Source organism: Xenopus laevis, chromosome 2S (assembly GCF_017654675.1).
Source record: "Xenopus laevis strain J_2021 chromosome 2S, Xenopus_laevis_v10.1, whole genome shotgun sequence".
Lineage (NCBI taxonomy): Eukaryota > Metazoa > Chordata > Amphibia > Anura > Pipidae > Xenopus > Xenopus laevis.
Genome location: NC_054374.1, coordinates 32470037 through 32490549, shown reverse-complemented (window position 1 = coordinate 32490549; position 20513 = coordinate 32470037). Strand labels below are relative to the sequence as shown.

At 40.2% G+C, this 20513-nt stretch overlaps 1 protein-coding gene across 2 annotated transcripts in view; it reads right to left on the bottom strand.

Annotated features, from left to right (window-relative positions):
• Nucleotides 1-974: 974 nt before the first annotated feature.
• The window catches only part of mpo.S (myeloperoxidase S homeolog), a 65595-nt gene continuing 46056 nt past the window's right edge, over nt 975-20513 (bottom strand). The window contains exons 1-14 of one of the 2 annotated variants that reach the window (XM_018249065.2): nt 16092-16171; nt 15880-15968; nt 13242-13335; nt 12046-12221; nt 10664-10784; nt 9570-9699; nt 8778-8984; nt 6960-7275; nt 6550-6710; nt 5887-6139; nt 3868-4038; nt 3207-3444; nt 2350-2561; nt 975-1200 (exon numbers count right to left, since the gene is read on the bottom strand). In XM_018249065.2, coding sequence (XP_018104554.1) covers nt 1178-1200; nt 2350-2561; nt 3207-3444; nt 3868-4038; nt 5887-6139; nt 6550-6710; nt 6960-7275; nt 8778-8984; nt 9570-9699; nt 10664-10784; nt 12046-12221; nt 13242-13335; nt 15880-15955 — 2178 coding nt within the window. In that variant the 5' untranslated portion in view covers nt 15956-15968; nt 16092-16171 and the 3' untranslated portion in view covers nt 975-1177. Of the gene's footprint in view, nt 1201-2349; nt 2562-3206; nt 3445-3867; nt 4039-5886; nt 6140-6549; nt 6711-6959; nt 7276-8777; nt 8985-9569; nt 9700-10663; nt 10785-12045; nt 12222-13241; nt 13336-15879; nt 15969-16091; nt 16172-20513 lie in introns of those variants that run through there. The other variant, XM_041583574.1, reaches the window with a different exon arrangement.

Below are 20513 nucleotides of genomic sequence, written 5' to 3'. Positions count from 1 at the left end.
GGATAATAGTCTCTGGGAAGGGACTGTGACTGTGGGATAGCAGGTATAGTAGGGAGAGATGGTGCCTATAGTAACAGTGGGATAATAGTCTCTGGGAAGAGACTGTGACTGTGGGATAGCGGGTATAGTAGGGAGAGATGGTGCCTATAGTAACAGTGGGATAATAGTCTCTGGGAAGAGACTGTGACTGTGGGATAGCGGGTATAGTAGGGAGAGATGGTGCCTATAGTAACAGTGGGATAATAGTCTCTGGGAAGGGACTGTGACTGTGGGATAGCAGGTATAGTAGGGAGAGATGGTGCCTATAGTAGCAGTGGGATAATAGTCTCTGGGAAGGGAGTGTGACTGTGGGATAGCAGGTATAGTAGGGAGAGATGGTGCCTATAGTAACAGTGGGATAATAGTCTCTGGGAAGGGAGTGTGACTGTGGGATAGCAGGTATAGTAGGGAGAAATGGTGCCTATAGTAACAGTGGGATATTAGTCTCTGGGAAGGGAGTGTGACTGTGGGATAGCAGGTATAGTAAGGAGAGATGGTGCCTATAGTAACAGTGGATAATAGTCTCTGGGAAGGGAGTGTGACTGTGGGATAGCAGGTATAGTAGGGAGAGATGGTGTCTATAGTAACAGTGGGATAATAGTCTCTGGGAAGGGAGTGTGACTGTGGGATAGCAGGTATAGTAGGGAGAGATGGTGTCTATAGTAACAGTGGATAATAGTCTCTGGGAAGGGAGTGTGGCTGTGGGATAGCAGGTATAGTAGGGAGAGATGGTGCCTATAGTAACAGTGGGATAATAGTCTCTGGGAAGGGAGTGTGACTGTGGGATAGCAGGTATAGTAGGGAGAGATGGTGTCTATAGTAACAGTGGATAATAGTCTCTGGGAAGGGAGTGTGACTGTGGGATAGCAGGTATAGTAGGGATAGTGCATATAGTGTAGCTAAGACACACACACAGATCTCTGCATAGAAGGAACGATTTTACAATTGGGGAAATTTAATAATTGCAAACACAAAGATTATAATCTGGAATAACAACCATGGTATAGTTTGATATTACTATTGCACAACTATTCTTGCATACTTTGGTATTTATCGCAAACATATAGATATACAGAAAATTCACAGAGGAGGGCATAATAATGAGAATGACTCCCAGCCGAAAAAGGTCTCTTGCTGCTTAGACGGGTGGGTCTTCCAATTCTGTCAATAGAAAAAGGTTCTGTCATTAGAAAGAAGTTCTGTACAGATAAATAATATGTTGTCTCCTGCTCCGTATCATTGAGGTGAGAAATTTTACTGAAATCCCAGGCACTACCCTTGATAAGTTGAGGCAAACTCTGGGAACTTTCTCTTAAAACATATTAGGGGTCACTTATGGGATTATGTCAATTAAAGAAAAAGGTGCTGGAAGCCATTTTTTTGTCCCTACCGGCTAACAAAAGTGGTAATAAACAAAAAGAATCTAATAAAGAAAAATACTCACAGTTCACCCCAGTCCATGGTTGCATATATAGTGAATAAAGTACCCCCTCTTGTAAAATATAAGGATATTATAAGTTACCGAGGAGTTTCATGACACTATAAAAGCACGAGGCCGAGTGCTTTTATACAGGTCATGGAACTCCGAGGTAACTTCTAATATCCTCATATTTTGCAACTGGGGGTACTTTATTTATTATAATACACAAGTTTTAGGGAGTCATGTGACAGAAATGACATCAGAACTCACCGTTTATAACTGATGACATCAGAACTCACCGTTTATAAGGATATCATTTACAAGATATTCATGGCTTTTGTGTATTATATACAGATACAATACAAGGTTGTGAGTTTTTTCAAAAATAACCAAAAAGTGGTTAAAAATTTAAATACATTTATTAGGACAATACAGGTGAAGGCCTAATGCGTTTTGTGCCTATTGGGGCACTTACTCATAGGCTGATGAGCCTGGGGGACAGGGGGTACAGAAGGTGCGGATCAGCTTCCACTATAACCACTCTACACCTGGAAAATCTTTGACTATAGAGGAATCTGACTCCATGGTCCGGACACCAGGCACTTTCTGGGACTGCGGGATCTCGTTCCTCTATAGCCAATTTAAGCCAGCAAATTTGCACACACAATCGTGAGGGAGGAGGGGCATCCAATATTTTAGACACTTTAAATGTTCTTCACCGCGACTGGTAAAAAATTCTGGTGGAATAGCTCTCTCCTCTTGCAAGTGGAAATTATAGGGGATGTGTGAGTTATTAGAACTAATATTTCAGCATGTCATTCCCAAAGTAAAAGTGGTAGTTCCACCACTGAGAGCAGCTACTACATTTACTATGTTCAATTCCACACTACCTGCTCCGCTCTTCCTTCTCCTCCATGGGCTCAAGTCCAGAGCTGGGATCGATGAGCAGCGCACGAAATTGTCTGGATACCCGTTAGCCTTAAATACATCTCGGGGGACCTCCGTGATCCTTGTGTTGTCACAGACAATTCGTGCAAGGGTGGCCTTTTCTATTGATCTCAGCTGAGCTGGTGTGAATACACCGGGCCTTTCATAATAGAATCTATATGGAGAAATCATAAATTAAATTAATATAAGGCTTTGCACATGACAATATATACAGTATATGCACCTATATGTGCATTAATCAGTGAAATGTTATAGTCCTATGTACTGTAGATTCAGTAGGAGCAAATTAATAACAGAAGCAGGGACATGCACTAAATCCATATTCAGAATTTACCCTAATGCCTTATATGAGACCAAGGGTACAACCTACAAGCAGGATTCTCACTGGAGGATCCTCTCGTATAACATGGCCTCCTGGACATGAGCAGGTAAACTGTGAATTGTTTCTTTAAGATTTCATCTGGACTCCCGCTTCCATGATGCTTTAACTCTTGATAATATACTAAAGAATGCCTAGAGCCATAATCCAGAACTCTTTGGGTGGAACAGTATTGCATTGGAAGGACCTTTTAACCTTTTAACGCTAATGGATGTCAAGATGATGTCAAGTGCCTTGCACAATGGAGGAGTATTTAGCACTGCTGAAGAATCCTATGCCACTATCTCAATAGATTGTAAGCTTCATTGGGGCGGGGACTAATTTCTATGAATGATAATAAATCATAATTATAATAAGGACACAATACACATTACTGTCCACGTTTAGAAGCACTTCATTAATAACATATAAAAACATTACCGATCTCCATCACGGGTCCTACGGAACTGGTTCCCAATCAAACAAGCCAGCAGTTCCCCCACTCTGCCATTGGTGATCAGTGGCTCAGCAACAGCCCCCAACCAGATGTCAATATTTTCGGGGGTCCCATAAAGCGATATCAGTTTCTGGGCCAGTTGTTTGTTTCTCAGCACGGTGGCTAGGTCAGACTCGTTGCGTGGCTGAGAAAGGCCACAAAGTCTTCTATAGGCATTGTATCCTAAGGTAGATCAGAAAAAGTTGCAATCACAATGGGAACACAGAGATAATTGCTCTTCTCTCTACAATCCTTTCCCTCCTATGCCACAGGTCCCTTTCCTCCACTGGTAGCTGGAAATAAACTAGTTTTGGAAGGGAAAGTGGCCATACACTGACCAACTAGGTACAATAACCTACTGATCAGCCTATAGGGTAATATATAGCAATGGCTACATTGCCTTTCCATAGACCATAGATATTGGTCGCCATACATGTACCAAAAATTGTACAAAATAATTTTAGTAATAAGTGTATGGGCAGCTTTAGAATGTAGTTTGAGGTACAGTTAATAATCACAAAGCAGGGAGGGTGGACAGTATGGGTTTAAAAAAGATCTGCTTATATTTCGCTAATACTAGTGTAATAGGTGTGTCCCTCTCTTTACCTGGCAGTCCATGATCACGGCCGCGCTGCATGTTGATTGCGCCGAGATCGAGACCGAGGCGCTTGAACAGCTCGAAAAGATGTTCCCTCAACTCATCCACCAAAATCTGGTCTTGCCTGTTCAGCTTGGCTTGATTGGCGATAAGCCCACGAAGTAGAGGGTCAACACCACCTACATCAAAGTACGTGGGATAAAAACATCAAAATGATATCCAAATGTGTTCCCATAGATCAGGGGTAGCCAAAAGGTAGATTGGGATCTACCAGTAGACCTTAAGCTGGTGATCAGTAGCTCTCAAGACACTGGGGCTCATTTATAAACAGTGGGCAAATTTGCACCTGGGCAGTAACCCATAGCAACCAATCAGTAGTTAGATACTGCAAGTTGGGCACTAAAAGCAATTGTCTGATTGGTTGTCATGGGTTATTGCCCAGGTGCAAATTTGCCCACTGTTTATAAATGACCCCCACTGTCCTATTTCATGCTTTTGATTCTGATATTTATTATGTTCAGGTTACATAAATAGTTGTTAATAAATCACAATTTAATATTTTCCATGAAACAGAATGATAACCATGCTTTTATGGATGTAGATCATAATGGGACAATATCACTTAAAGTAAGCATCGCATTAGTAAAGTATGGGCCCTCCTGCCATAGATGCTTGATATTATCATTATTATAAATGTTTTTTCTCTACTGTTTTAAAGGTCCTATGATTTGGTTAATATACATATATAAATAGTTCTGTACAGTTTTTTGTTTCTTTATGTTTTCTAAAAATCATGCAGGCTTGGAAAAGTCCCTTATCTGGAGAACCCAAGGTCCCAAACATTCTGGATAATAGATCCCATACCTCTATTTAATTTGTGTGCCACATTATATTCCTTCCCCAATGGTCCTGGGCATAATTCTTTGGGTACAAATATTCATGTATACCCACCCTGCTGCCATATATCCTATGTCATAGCTTGTCAGTTAAGTGTCACAAGCAAAGGGTGGGGGCACAGCTATGAGAGATGCATTTTCCTGCAGTGCAGCAAAGCAGAGAGCTGGGGAACAATGGCTTTTCCATTTCAGTGTGTTAACTCTGTGGTTCCCCAATGCTATGGCTATAGGCTCACTGCTGAAACTGCTGAAAGTGGTTGGGAAACTTACACAGCTGATACATCCCCATAACAATGAAGTTATTTATAGGGGAAAGAGGTTCTAAGCTAAAATTCACCCTGTGAAACCTTTAATGTATGTAATATTATCAATTATAACACAATGACTTGGTACTTGTGATTTGTACAAAAGAGTGTCCAACAATATATATATCATACACGACAAAGCAACACATGATTATACAACTAACTGCGTACATAGAACATTATCAGAACATTATATTTGATCTATTTGCATTTATACGTGTTATTGGATGCAACCAGTGGTGTAACTATAGATAAAGCAGACCCCGCAGTCGCAGTGGGGTCCGGGGGAACAGGTGGGCCTGGACTGTGGGATCTGCTTCCAGCCTCTCTCTTACCTGTGACAAGGAATGCGGAAGTAGGTGGGAGTGGGCGGAGTTGAGGTGGGGAGTGGGGAGGACATAGGCAGGATGTGGGTAGGGTGGAGGCGGGACAGGAAGTGGATGGAAGGATGGGGATCGGAGTACCCCAGGCCCCTCTGAAGATTTTGTTGCAGGGGGGCCCAGCGCACTCCAGTTACACCACTGGATGCAACATTATTATTTGAAGTACTGGAATAAAAAGAACAGTGGCGAAACTACCGGGGGAGCAGGGGGTGCGAGCGGGCCAGGGCCCGCACCCCCTCAGGGCCCCCCAGCAGTCCGCGCGCCACTGCCAAATGCGTACGGAGGGAGGCGGGGCCTGGCTGCGCGTCACGCACCAGGGCGTCCCCCTCTAGGATCGCTACTGAAAAAGAATTTTAATCTCAAAAAAACCAATGAAAAGTGGAATCTCCCAAAGATCCCTATTAAGATATAGATGTTAAAGGATCCTGCTCAGGAGTCATTACCTTCACGAACGACTCGCCATGTATTGAAGAAAGTGCGGTGCAGAGGGACCGGGGGCAGCGATGCTGAGGTCCTGTAACCATCTACCAGCCTGTAGATAAAGGGCTGGATCATTGTGTGGCCCATGCGAAAGATCAGGCTAAAAACATTGGAAGCGCCTGGGTTCACTGAGTCACTGTATGAAGTGTAGCGTGGAAGCACTCGAGGCATTGTAGAACCAAGTAGCAGAGGCAGATAATCCTTGTAATTTATTTTCTATCAAAGCAAAACATGGGGTTTATTGAAAATTAGCATGAAAAGGAAAATATACCACCAATAAGAAGAAATTGCATTCACTTCAGAAATGTTCAGTAAAACAACGACATGGGTTATTCTGTTTGGTGTGATTGGTGGTGTATATTTACTTCATTTCCCCTGCTAAGACTGTAATAAATAACCATCAGATTATCATATACAAATGGAAGATTATTTTCTGGTCTGACTTTTAAAGGTGAAAAACACAATATTTTTGTAGAAAAAAAAAAGTTAGAATTTTTTCGAGATGTATTAAACTCCGATAGTGTTAACAGTCAGTAAATGATCAGTATTATCTATTTTTGTAGTCATGATAAGTAGCTGCTACAAGTAGCTCTGTGTGTCTTTACCCTTAATAGGAAATGTCTTACCTGCTCTATTGCTCCAATAATCTTCCGTGTTTCCTGGAATAAGACTTCCCCTGTCCAGTTGGGGTTCATCCTGCGTAAGTTGTTGGCTATGCGATTGTGTTCTCTCACAAAAATGGTGTGGAATGCAGTCAGGCCAGGCTGCTCACTGACACGGCTGTCCCCTGCAAAAGGGAGGCAAAGCAAACATACTCTTATTCCATAACAAATAAAAATAATAATTGAAGTTACTGATCAGTAGGTACCTAAGTTCAGTCCTCGGCTTTCTAGCTAGCATTTTCAGGATGGAGTAACTTAATACAAGTAAGAAAATCTGGGATACTGGTAGTTCATAAGAAACATGTGCATCACTTGCTCTCCAATAGAAACATGTAAACAACTGAGAATACCAACGTAATTCATTGTGCACTCACCAGCCAAAAAGCAGGGTAACCCTGACGACTCATTAGTCAAGAGACAGAAGTCTTCTTTCATTGTACTAAAGGGCAGGTAGGGAAGGCCACCATCAGTAAACCTGGTGTTAACAGCCATTAGGCCCAGCTGCCTGGCAGTGTTGTTACGGAGCATCCTGGCCAAGTCATTGGTGCTTCCATACACCTGGCTGGCATCAACGTAAGAGGTGAGAACGTTGATTTGTTCAAGCACAGGCCCTGGCGTACAAGCTGGAGATGAGCGGAAGAGTGGAATACAGTCACTTCGATTCTGGATCCTTGGATCATTTGGGGGAATCTGTGAAACAATAATCATTAAAACACACTAGTACAAAGCAGAATGCTGCAGAACTGTTGCTTGATTATTAAAGGAACAGTAACACCAAAAAATGAAAGTGTCTTAAAGTAATGAAAATATAATATACTGTTGCCCTCCACTGGTAAAACTGGTGTGTTTGCTTCAGAAACACAACAATACTTTAAATAAACAAACTGCTGTGTAGCCATGGGGGCAGCCATTCAAGCACAGGATACACAGAAGTAAGGGATAAGTTCTGCTAAACTAAAGAGCGTATCTGTTATCTCCTGTGCATTTTCTCCTTTTTCAGCTTTGAATGGCTGCCTCCATGGCTACACAGTTGCAAGAGAGCTGAAAAGCAATAGTGTTCTGGCTATTATGTTAGACATCCAGTCACTCCAGCCTTTATACATTTTTGGCTAATTCACTATATTGAAAGCATTTTTATTTAACCAGTTTTATTTTTACACTGAACTGTTCCTTTAAAATGAGAAAACACACCTGCATGTAAGAGCTTTATTTGCCTTAAAAACGATGTCTGTACACAGAGTGGATCATCACAGTGTTATTACCCTTGCGCAATGGATTATGATACTGTAAGTACATGTTAACTGCTCCTAGGGTTGTCATCTGACCAGTATTTTACTACCTTGGCTGGTAATATTGATGCTTGGTGTCAACAGGCTCGGATTTGTGGAGAGGCCACCAAGGCCTGGGCCTAGGGAGGCAGGATTTTAGGGGATGGCATGCTGCCCAACCACACATTGATTCAGAAACACTGTGAATGTGCATGAGATACAATAGTTTTTTTAATTTTCCTGTATGCCAACCCCCATTGCTCCGGTCCCACTGATGAAAATTTGAGTGAATAAAAGGGAGGGGAACGACAAAGGGCCTAGGGGCACCTGCTATGTAAATACAGCCCTAGGTGTCAATAAATGGGAAGAAATGGGAAGAAAAGATGATAACCCTACTTGCTCCACATATTGTTTGATAGTTATCTATGGCTGCACAAATATGCTAGTTGTGATGCTTCCACATGCCAGTTTTTTAGTTCAAACCTTGCCTATATACTGGGAATCAGGGTTTATATTATTTTTTGTTCCATATCTCTCTACTTTGGGAACCGCCAACCCATAATCTGCAGACCATTTAGATTTCCATTGTGCTTCTGTTCACCTGTCTGGACTGGAACATAAAACACAGGTAGCAAGCGTACAATGGAATTATTGCTCACTGCAGAACAAGGTTATATAAAAATGACTTGTGTGTCATAAAGAGTCTCAGTCATCCCTTTAATGATGAACAGTCTGGATCCCTGTGCTGCAGGGGTCAGATAAAGCAGCAGGCATGGCTATAAAAATGACCCCCTCTTATTCTGTCATAATACAGTAGGAAACGTATAGCATGGTGTGGGTTAAACTGACAATCAGCGCTGACCAGGACACCCAGGTCGTAGGTTCCTATTGTGAGAGGAAAATGTTAAAATGAAAGACATTTACCCGTAAAGGAAAGCAGGGCAGCTCCCGGGCACAACTGTGGTCACAATCTATTCCCTTCAAGAAGCTTGTCCTTGCAGGTGTCTCCGGGGCCAAGTCAAGATCGTGATCAATCCACTGACCCCACTGCATAAACATGAGGGATCGTTGGTTGTCCAGAGTCTGTTTGCTTTCAGGAAATCGCAAAATCTCATTGGATACAGCCCGAGCCTGAATCAAACACAGCACAGTCGCATTAAAGTCACATTAAGATTTGTATTGAAACTCAACTCTTCTACTGTTGCTGTTGTATATTTTAAGCACTTACATTTAGAAGTAACAATTGTGCTTTAACTTTTGGGGGAAATACAGGGAGTTTAAGTTTTGGGGCCTTTCTCCTTCTCTTGGTCTCTTCCTTTATATTCTGTTTTCAAAGTTTTGCTCAGGGATAGTGACCCACAGCAACCCATAATATGCCTGCTTTCAATTATCTCCTGTAAATGTTACCTGTTGATTTGTTGCTCTGGATTACTAGACCTGTAGCAAACGTCCCAACTATATAAATCACATTCTCTATCTTTCCCTTCTTTTTCTTGTATTTATTCTATTTTCTTTGCATATTTCTGTCCCTTCTCGTTATCTCTTTCTCTTCCCTGCACTCCCCAAATGTTTGTAGCATGGTGGTGTTTTGTAGCAAAATCATAGTCTGTGATTCTGTCCACGACATTTTGTTACTGTCTGTTTAAGAACTGATTACATTTTTGTGTTTGTCAAAAAAATAAAGAATATATTAGAAAAAAAATTGCATTAAATTACTAGAGGCAACATAAATCCATTGATTCTTCGATTCTCTGTCCATCCTCGGGGAAGGGATCTGCTGTCCTCATATTGGGCTGGAAGCAGGCGTGTGTAGGGCCTGTTGGAGACTCCGAAGTTGGGAAACCTCCTGCAAATACAATAAAGTTTCAATAAAGTATCAATCCAATGACTCAGCTATTTTCTACTTACCAAAAGACAGAAAAAAAAAGAATGCAAAACTGAGCATGTATTGATTCCATTCATTAAAGGTTCTTGTGCCCATATAAGTAAGTACTTGCAGGGAGTGACAGTCAGACTGGCTCATATTAATGCTGTTATTAACTATGTGCATAGAAAGTGACACCTTTCCCACTTGCTGCAAACTTGAGCTCAATTCACTAAAAAGTGTACATTAATTAGCATGTATTGTATTTCACACAACTGGATTGGGACTTGGCTTCACTGATGCTGGAATTCTGGGGAAACACTGCCTTCTGGGAAAAACATGGCGATTAGTCTCTGAAAATTTGCTACATTCTCAAATCAGCTTCAAAGTGTCTTCTCTGTGACAAACTTATCTGATATTATCTATTTGTAGCATTTTTGCAAATTGCAATGACACTAATAATCTGATCTAATAATACATATTACCTATTATACTATGGCCAGTGGCAGTAGAGGTGAGAGAACACTTCTTTATTAATGAATAAATGTATCAATTCATAAAACTGCATTACATAACCCAAAGAATCCAGACAACTGCTTCTTCAACATCTAAAACCAAAGCAATTAATGTGAAGTTGGATCCCTTAGCTGCTAAAACAGCTGTTACCCTCTACTTGGAAAGACTTTCCATGTTGGACAATTAGACCTGGCTCAGGTGTTCAAATTCATCCCATAGGCATTCCCATCTCAACACCCCCATTTCATACATCTGTGCTCATCATCTAGGGGTATATGATGGAGAGTGGTGGCAACTGGGGTGTGTTGAGGTCAGAATTTCTGGTGGGCCCCATACCCCAATATGACACTGGTCACCAGTGTTGGCAACACACTAGAGTGCAGATTAACATGACATAACAGCGCTTGGATTAAACAGAGCCACTACATACCTGTTGTTACACTCCCCTGTGAAAGTGCGATATGGGCTGCTGGGACAAGGCTTTGGCAAATGTAAGAATGCACACCCAGAAACCTTATATATTGTGTCTAGTTGGTTGGCAGTCAGTATATCTGTGGAAAACAGATCAATTACTATTCAGTGTGCCACAACCCAATGACAACCAACTGCTCATGCTTCATTCATGCAATTACAAGATATACATCATATCATACATCATTATGCATTATATTTTAACAAAAAAAGGAAATGTGCCTATTTCTTCAAAAATAAAACAGTTTGGGACCATGATATTCTGCAGAGCAATTGCCATTGACTTTCCACCAAGCAATGCCAGCACATAAAAATGGCAGATATGGCAGAAAATGTTTTTTTAACGGAGGCTGCAACTGGCAAAAATATATTTCTTTAGAAATTGTTCTGGAAATATGCTTTAAATTACAAGTGAAATGGATGCGGGAATATTTTCCAAGGCATTTGGGAACAACCATCTCTTCACTCCATAGATGTACAATCAACTTAAATAGTTAATACCTTTCTACAGGGCCAAGTGCCATCATTGGTAAACGACTATCACAGCAATTGCTAATAAAAAGTTATTTATTCGATTTTGTTTGTTCAGTTCAGCTAACATGAACACCCAATATCTTGGCTTGTGAATGTTTCCCTTTTTCATGGAAACGTGTGATGCAATACAAGAGTATGAAATATTTAGGAAATAAAGTACCCCCTATTGTAAACTATACATATAAGTCACAGAGGAGTTCCATGACCATATAAAAGGCTGAGTGCTTTTATACAGGTCATGGAACTCCGAGGTTACTTCTAATATCCTCATATTTTCCAACAAGGGGGTACTTTATTTATTATATTTATTATAATACACAAGTTTTAGTGAGTCATGTGACTACAAATGACATCACTACTCACTGTTTATAACTGATGACATCAATAGTCACCATTTATAAGGATATAATTCACAAGATATTCATGGCTTTTGTGTATTATAAATATATTTAATCTACTCGCAGAATAATTGCTATACCTACAAATACATGGTGAAAGGCCCAAACATGGTGCAACCATTGTCTCTCTGGCTAAATGACAATTTGAAGGTGAAGTGACCTATACATAGCAGGGCCAGGAAGTGTCCCACAAGGATGCCATAGAAAGTTTGTGCCAATTATTTTGGATTTGCATGTGGTTTTCCAGCAGAAGATCATCTATAATAGCTAGTAGCTAGGATACATGTTTTCAGTACTTAATGGGAACCAACACATATCTAAGTTTGTCCATAAACCATGCCCTTATGTTTATGTGATGCCATTTCTACTGTATATATATATATATATATATTTTTTTTTTCACTTTTACCTGTTATGTTGAATGATCTACTGTAAACACTCTGCACCTTCTCTGAAAGCAGTTCAAGTGTGGTGCCCATATAGTCAGCAGCTCGGATGTGGGTTCTGCTGGAGGCTACTGGTTGCTTGAAGAACGCCATGACATCAGAGGCGCGCACGTTTTTTTGTTTTAGTCGTGCCTTGAGGCTGAAAATATACACAAGATAGATATTGTGGTATCTAAAAATATGTTTACTGATTTTAACTCAACATTATCGGCAAGCTAATAAAAATATCTATTGTACCCAAGCGGCAGCCCTCAGGCTTCTATCATTTATTAAAAACATAGATGATAGAAACCCATTAGTTACTGGCTGATTGAGTTAGCTCAATATCTCAAATCCTTGCATCAGCATCTGGGTACCCCATAAAGCAAGCTATGGAAATATATACTAGTATGGCTAAGCATAGGTCATAGAGGTAAAAGCACTTAATCAGGGCTTTCCAACTTTTTATATGAGCCACATGCAAATGTAAAAAAGGTGGAGGAGCAACATAAGGGTGAATAACGTTTCTGCGGTTGCCAAATAAGGCTGTGATTGACTATTGGTAGCCCCTATGTGGACTGGTAGCCCACAGGAGGCTCTGTTGAACAGTACAACTTACCTTTAAGCCTGGTCTTAAAAATAAACACTTGCTTTGAGGCCACTGGAGCAACATCCAAGGGGTTGGTGAGCAACATGTTACTTATGAGCCACTGGTTGGGGATCATGGACCTAGAGGATATTTCCTATATATTTTGGGATTTTTTTTGAATAATGTACTGTAGTTCTAATCTCTATTTACTTTGCTATGGATTGGATGATGCCTGTTTACTGCATGCTATCAATGTATACATATCTGTGAAGCTAAATGCAGATAAGATCATAAACATTGCCATGCTTGGTTGGCAGAACATTCCCTTGCACCTTGTGTCCTCCTGAGAAATGTCATTACAGTGGAGCAATAGTGTACTCTGAGCAGACTGGAGGTAGAAGAGAAGTTGGGGCCACAAAGTGACTGCTGACACATTCTTATGACTTGGTTTACTTACCAGAGATAAGCATTTTTTTAAACCATGAATCATGGTATCCCATAGTACATTGCCAAACAAATAAAATAAAATAATTATCCCCATAATGAAACACTTTTCCTCTCTTTTTTTAAAATCACTGGAAATGGACTTACACATCCCGGGTGTGTTTATACGCAGTATCCACCAGCTTTTTTGCCTCCTGAACCGAATTGAGAATGATTTCATTGTCCAGCTCTTCAACCCCATCTAAAATGTCAAAAAATGCAATTCAACATCAAGCATTTTCCATTTTAATAAATGTAGAACTTTTGAATTACAAATATCTCTCTTCTTGAAGGACATCTTCTAAAAACACACAAGAAAAGGCATCAATAGAAAGACAACCCCATATTCTATTCCTCAGTTTCCTTGTTTAAGTGAACGGATACATTATCATAGCATGATGCTCTAGGACGGTAAATGGGACTGCAACCCCTGTAGTTCCCAATTTGCCAGGCCTTAATGATGGTTAAGAATGCTCCAGAGGCCCTTGGATTAATCTAAGATGAACCTTTATTGGTAGTGGTGTGCAGGGGCGTAACTACAGAGAAAGCAGACCCTGAGGCTGCAGGCTGGCCTAGGAGGTATAGGGGACCCCATAATGCCCAAATAATGAGCAATATCCAAATTTATTGGTAAAACAGGTGAATCTCTAGACATTTTGGTGGCCTGAAAATTAATTTGCTGTGGGTCCCAGTAACATCTATTTACTCCACTGGTGATGTGCTGTCTTTAATAAAGTAAAATCAACAGCACAAATACAGGCATCAGTGTAGAACACAATAACAAGCCTAAAGCTGTGTTTGAAAACATACAGGCCAGTGAAGGTTCAATCGCTCATTTCGGTAAAGAAAGAGAAATAGCATTTTATACTTGAAATTAACTGTATAATCTAAAGCAGACCTTTACTTAGTACAGACTTTTTCAAGCAATAAATGAAAGTGCACCTGGCAAAGCAGTGATTCCAATTCAAACAAATGGAAGGGCAATTTACACCACCTAAAAAATGACAAAATAACTAAGGTGCCATTACCCTTAGAAAAGCTTGCCTTTGAATAAACTTTGAACATGTTGTAAATGCATCTATTCATCTATCTAATTATTAGCATTCTTCTCAGGAAAAAAAAATATTTGCAAAACTGTTTTGCAAATTGCAAATTTAAGTTAATGTCAATGATATTTTCGCGCACAACAACCTCGCAAAGTGCATGTACTCACGCACAGACCCGTCTCATTTGCGAAAATTTAGTCGCAATGCGAATTCGCAAAAAAACGGAAAGACGGGTATAGAAGTGCAACATTTTGGCGTTCAGAAAAAAGCTTGGGCAAAACAACCATTTGCGAATAAATATGCGTTGCGCACACTTTATAAACGACCCCCCTCTTGTGTCTGAGAGATAATTGCTGAATAGTTGAGATCGGTATGAAGAGAAGAAAAAGAGCTCTCAGTCTTTTTGGGTTGAAGCCTCCCCTTTTCCTGTTTAATATTTGGTTTCACCTGCTCTTGCCCATAGCAAGCATAGAAAACATAAGTAGAATAGTCAAAGGATATTCATGGCATTACACTTAAACTTAAATTCAAATCTCACTTTAATGAGCCCCCCTATTCTGCTGCCTTGGACTTCCACACGGTTTGGAAACCAGTCATGGGTAATGCGATCAAATTTGCAAAGTTTGCTTCTGGTTTAGTAAGCCATAGTGATCCATCAGTAACTAGCATTTACTATTTGAAAGCAAACATCTCACTGTTTGGTAAATATTTCTATAAATGGGCGACTTTTGCCTTTTATTACATTACAGGTATAGAATCTGTTATCCAGAATGCTCGGTACCTGGGGTTTTCCAGATAACAAATCTTTCTGAAATTTGGATCTTTATACTTTAAAGGAAAAACAAACTCTTAATGAAAAAACCCTACCCTACATAGAACCCCCTCCCTCCCCCCCAGCTTAGCTGCCCCCCCTGGCAAATGCCCCTAACTCTTTATTTACCCCTCTGTGCAGATTCTGTCCAGCGGAGTTTACGGCAGCCATCTTCTTCTCTTCGGTAATCTTCGGAATGAGACCGGCGAAATGGCGCATGTGCAAGTTGGAGCAATTTTCTGTTTTGCAATAACTGTGCATGCGCCGAAACTCACGAAGATTGCCAAAGTCTCATTCCAAAGATTACCGAAGCGGCTGAAGATAGCGCCCATGAACTCCGCTGGACAGTAAGTAAGTAAAGACTTAGGGGCATTTGCAAGGGGTAGCAGCTAGGCTGGTGGTGGATGGAGGGAAGGGGGGTCTATGTAGGGTTGGAGTGTAGGGGTTTTTTAATTAAGGGGTTGTTTCTCCTTAAAGTCTACTAGAAAATCATGTAAACATTAAATAAAACCAACAGGCTGGTTTTGCTTCCAATAAGGATTAGTTATATCTTAATTTGGATCAAGTACAAGGTACTGTTTTATCATTACAGAGAAAAAGGAAATCATTTTAAAATTTGGATTATTTGGATAATAGTCTATGGGAGACAGCCTTTCCATAATTCAGAGCTTTCTGGATAACTGGTTTCTGGATTATGGATCCCATACCTGTTTATCATTTCTAAACTGAACACTGAATGGAAAGTGGAACAGCAGCATTGCCTATGAATTGGGTTTATTTTATCTTCTATTGTGCAATCCTAGGCACCGTACAGATAACACCTCTAGACTTCCCCTTTAGAAAGAGCTGATATAGACAAGGAAACATTGCAGAAAGGAAAATGACTTACCATAGAATGAAGATAAACTGACATGCACCAGTCCAAGAATCAGTAGCAACCCAAAACTGATGTACACAGAAGCCATCCTTTTGGCGTTCCTACAAGAGATAATATTATCTAAGTCACAAGATGCCCCAAAAATACCAACATGGCTGCAAGATGATATACTAGCAAGTGTATTCAATGCAATGAGTGAAATGATATTGAGTAAAATGTCTCACCTTGCCACTTGTCTTTGTAAGAGACTCAGTGCAAGGCAACTTTATATGGGAAAGCCATGAAGAGGGATGTGGTTATAGAGACACCCACTGGGAGGGACCAGCCAATGAGACTTCTCTCCTACCTACATCAGGCATTAGGGGAACAGAAAGATTGTTGTATTGTCTCAATGAAGGGAACCAATGAAACAAGCCCACTGATTCTATTTTTTTTAAGATGTCATTTCCAAAATCCATATTTTTTTTACATTTGGGTCAAAATTTCCAGTGCATGTTCTTGACCTAGGATATTTATATTATTCATTTGCTTCTTTCTATGGATTTCCTTTGAAAAACTGACTTTTATGGGATCCATATATAGTATAGCTATGGGATCCATTATTCAGAAACCGGTTATCCAAAACAGATTCCCATAGACTCAATTTTAAGCAAATAATTCAAATTTTTCTTATTTTCTTTTTCCCTCTGTATTAATGAAACATACTTGATCCCAACAAATATATACTTAAATCCTTACTGGAGGCATAACAATCAGATTGGGTTAATTTAATGTATTTAGAGGCTTATGTTGGATTTTAGTGGTTTTGTGGTTTTTGAAACCATAATTAAACTCACAAACTCAAAGGGGAGAGACAGACGAGAAGATTCGAGGAGATTTAGTCGCCCGGTGACAAATCGCATCTTCTTCGGGCGACTAATCTCCCAGAACTGCCTCCCCGCCGCTACAGCCGAAATCGCTGGCAGGATGGCACTTGGAGGAAACTTCGGGCAACTTCGGAAAATGACGCGCTCCGAGTGTTATCCCGCCGGCGATTTTTGATTTTATTAAAAGATCCGAATATAAAAATTACAAACGAAAAAAAGCGCTGAACGTTGCACTGAAAAATACCAATAACTGAAAAACCTCTAAAAAAATTCAAGTTTTTAGGACCATTTCAGACAATTTGTTTATTATGGAATAATCAAAGATGCTGGTAATTGTTTCGGTAGTGTAGCTGTATCGTGCATTCAATGATATTCTGGGTTTATACAAACATTGTGCATTATACTTTGCATTAATTCATAATGAAGCTGCTATATTTTCAGAATAATAAAGTCTCCATTGGAAATCCTTTTACTTGTAGCCTCTCCAAACAAAAATGTCAACCCCCTCCTCCTGCATAAAATTGGGTTCTTTGCAGATGCAGTTTAGTTAATAAAATCTATGTTAGTATTATACAATTATACATTTAGATTTTTCTCAAGTGATTCTTGAGAATTCCTTGTAAAGCACTAAATGAAGAAATACCTTGTTTTTGCATCATTTTGAGGTATTGCCTAATAAACACCCAGCCACAGTATTAAGTAATATATCCCTTTATTTAACACTATTCCCTGTATTAACAAGTATTTATTACTAATAAATATATGGAAAGCAGGAAAAAATAAAGGTATTTGTCAATACAGAAACTATTAAAAGGTGAATTTTTGATTTGAAACTTCCTTCTAAACAACCCCAAGATAATTGACTTTGAAATGAGGTATTTTGCAGGTTGCTGATATGATAATAGAGAAAATATTGGAGCCAGTGGACAGAATGGACACCAACAGAGATTACCATAAAATCTGACTTTATTTGTAAGTTCTGTGTGTAGCAACATAGAATTTAAAGTGGGGTTTACTAACAATTAGTTCCATGATAAATATATTCCAAGAATTTTATCTACTTAATATTATACATTTGTGCTCAAATGATAGCATAAATGGATCAAATTAACAGTCTGATCGGAACCTTGCTCCTATTGGTTGGACATTACACACATGGATGGCCAAACAGCATCTGTGAATAAAACTGTGATTAAAATAATGGTATTGCTGGTATTTCAGCTTCAGGATATTATATGTCCTAATGACAAGATACGTTGCCCGAACCATAGAGAAAAGTGAATGCCAGAAAGATTGTATGAAGTAAGAAGACTCCAGGGGGCAAATTCCCTAACCGGCCAAAATACGCTAGCGACGGCTTCACAGCCATCGCAACACTTCGCCAGATGTAAATTCGCTAGGACAACGCTAATTCACAAAAATACGAAGTTGCGTCCAGGACGCCAAACGCTGGCAATTTTCGCTAGCGTTTCTTCGGCAATCAAAGCAAAGATGTGCTAGCGTGGCCTAATTTGCATACAGCGGGAATTTATAAAGATGGACGTATATGTTGCAGCAAATACATTACATTACACAAGACCAGGGAACCTTAATAAATAAAATAGAGTTGTTATATTGCCCTACACATGAGCCCACTGTATAGTTCATGTTCGATATGTTAGAAAATTTAGGGGGGAACCCGTTTACCCCCAAAAAAATGTACGGACCTTTGCAGGCTATCACTCTGAAAAAAGGAAAAGACGCCAGCGTTTTTTGGGACTTAGACAAATTTTCCACTAAAAATTGATGAAGTCCTATGCACTCCATTGCACTTCGCCTGGTCTGAGCTGGCGAAGGCAAGTTTGGCGAAAGAGGTAACGTTCAGTAAAATCCACATCTTAGTGAATTTACAGTTACGTCCATTGGCCAGAGCGAAAATTCAACTGTGAGTGCAAATAATCACTAGCGTCTGTCTCTTTCGCTAGCAAAGTTACGCCTGTGCCCTTTAGTAAATCGGCGTCACGCTGGTGAATGACGTCACGCTGGTGAATTTTTGCAGTGTTAGTCACTTCGTCCTAGCAAATCTGCCCCCAGGTGACTACTACTGCTAGTTAGGAGAAAAGCTATAGGAAAGCTACAGAGGAAGCAGACTATAGTGTGAGCAGTGGCGGAACTACCAGGGGAGCAGGGTGTTTGAGCGGGCCAGGGCTCACACCCCCTCAGGGCCCCCCGGCAGTCCGTGCGCCACAAAAAATGCGGCCGTACGGAGGGGGCGGGGCCCGGCTGCGCGTCACGCACTTGGGCCCGCCCCCCTCTAGGATCACTTCTGAGTGTGAGTGTAGAGGACCCAGTGAGGCTCCAATCAATAAGCAATTTCAATACAGTAGAACCCCCATTTTACGTTTTTCAGGGGACCAGAAAAAGATGGTGTGAAATCCAGGAAAATTTTAAATCAGGGAAATGTATTATGCATAATATGTAGGTGGGACAACAAAACAACAATCAGGGGATATAAAATGAGGTTTCACTGTATATCTCGGTAGAACAAGTCAACATAGCAATACTTTGAGGGCAGAGTAATATCTAGTTATGTCACTGAGAAAAGCTGTCACTGAACAAGTGACCTAAAGGCTCTTGTACGGTGCTAATCAAAAGTATGCAATGAGGGACAAGTGTACTATACTTCTTTACAAAGTCCATGTAGCACTGATTGGGTTAGCGCCTCACTAATGATTCTATCAGAAGGGCATCTTAGTGAACAGCTTTAGAGACCAGTGGGAAATTGATGTTGTTTGCCCAGGAAATGAAAATCATAGTAAGTAGGATGTACAGTTGTTGCCTCATTTCCATTGACAACCCAATGCCAGAACTTATTGGAATGCTAAAAGATCCAAAATTAGAGCATAAAGATTGTTGCCTAAACCAAGAATGACAATTGAACCAAGAAATGCAATAATATTGTAGAAAACCCAAAACAAATAAAACATCCAAAGATAAACAACAAGATGAACAAAAGGACTTCTGCACCTTCTCCATTTGGTGCAGGGCTCTTAGTGGGGTTCTCTATTGGTTCACTTTTTAAATTTGTCTATTAAGGAATTGGGGGAGGAAGTTGTAAGCAACTTCTCTCTGTATTTCTGGAAGAAAGGAGGTTTCATCTTGAGATGCAGCAAATCTTGCCTCAATATCAAATATTTATGCACATACAGAAGACCGTCGTAAGCTGGTACTAGTCTCAAAACTGATGTCTAGACTCAGCTATGGGAATGTGGAATCGAAGGTGTAAGAAAAGGGAACCATTTGCTATTTTATAACATCCTGATAGAATGATAACAGTATATTGCAGAAGATATTGTGCAGATGGGGCCCATGTCAATTGGGAAATGATCATGATAAAACTCTATCATCTTGAAGGGTCAGAGCAGGGTTCTGCTAATGTGAATAGTGTTGCCTGGATGTGCATGTAACTTTAATAACTACTTTGTAATAAGGACTATCCAAGGGTCAGGCTGGATTTATATATTGTACTAAAAAAATGTTAAAGTCAATAAAAAATTATTGTTATAAAAAAAGGAATTGTAGGGTCAGTACCACAGTGCAGTGGCATAACTACCAGGGGTACAAATAATAATAATTCCACTGGAGAGCTGGTTACAATGCAGTGTTGTGTTTTATTGAAGATGCATAAGCACTACATGTTTCGAACCTCTAGCTGCACCAGAGGAAGGACCCTAGAGGTCCGAAACATGTAGTGCTTATGCATCTTCAATAAAACACAACACTGCATTGTAACCAGCTCTC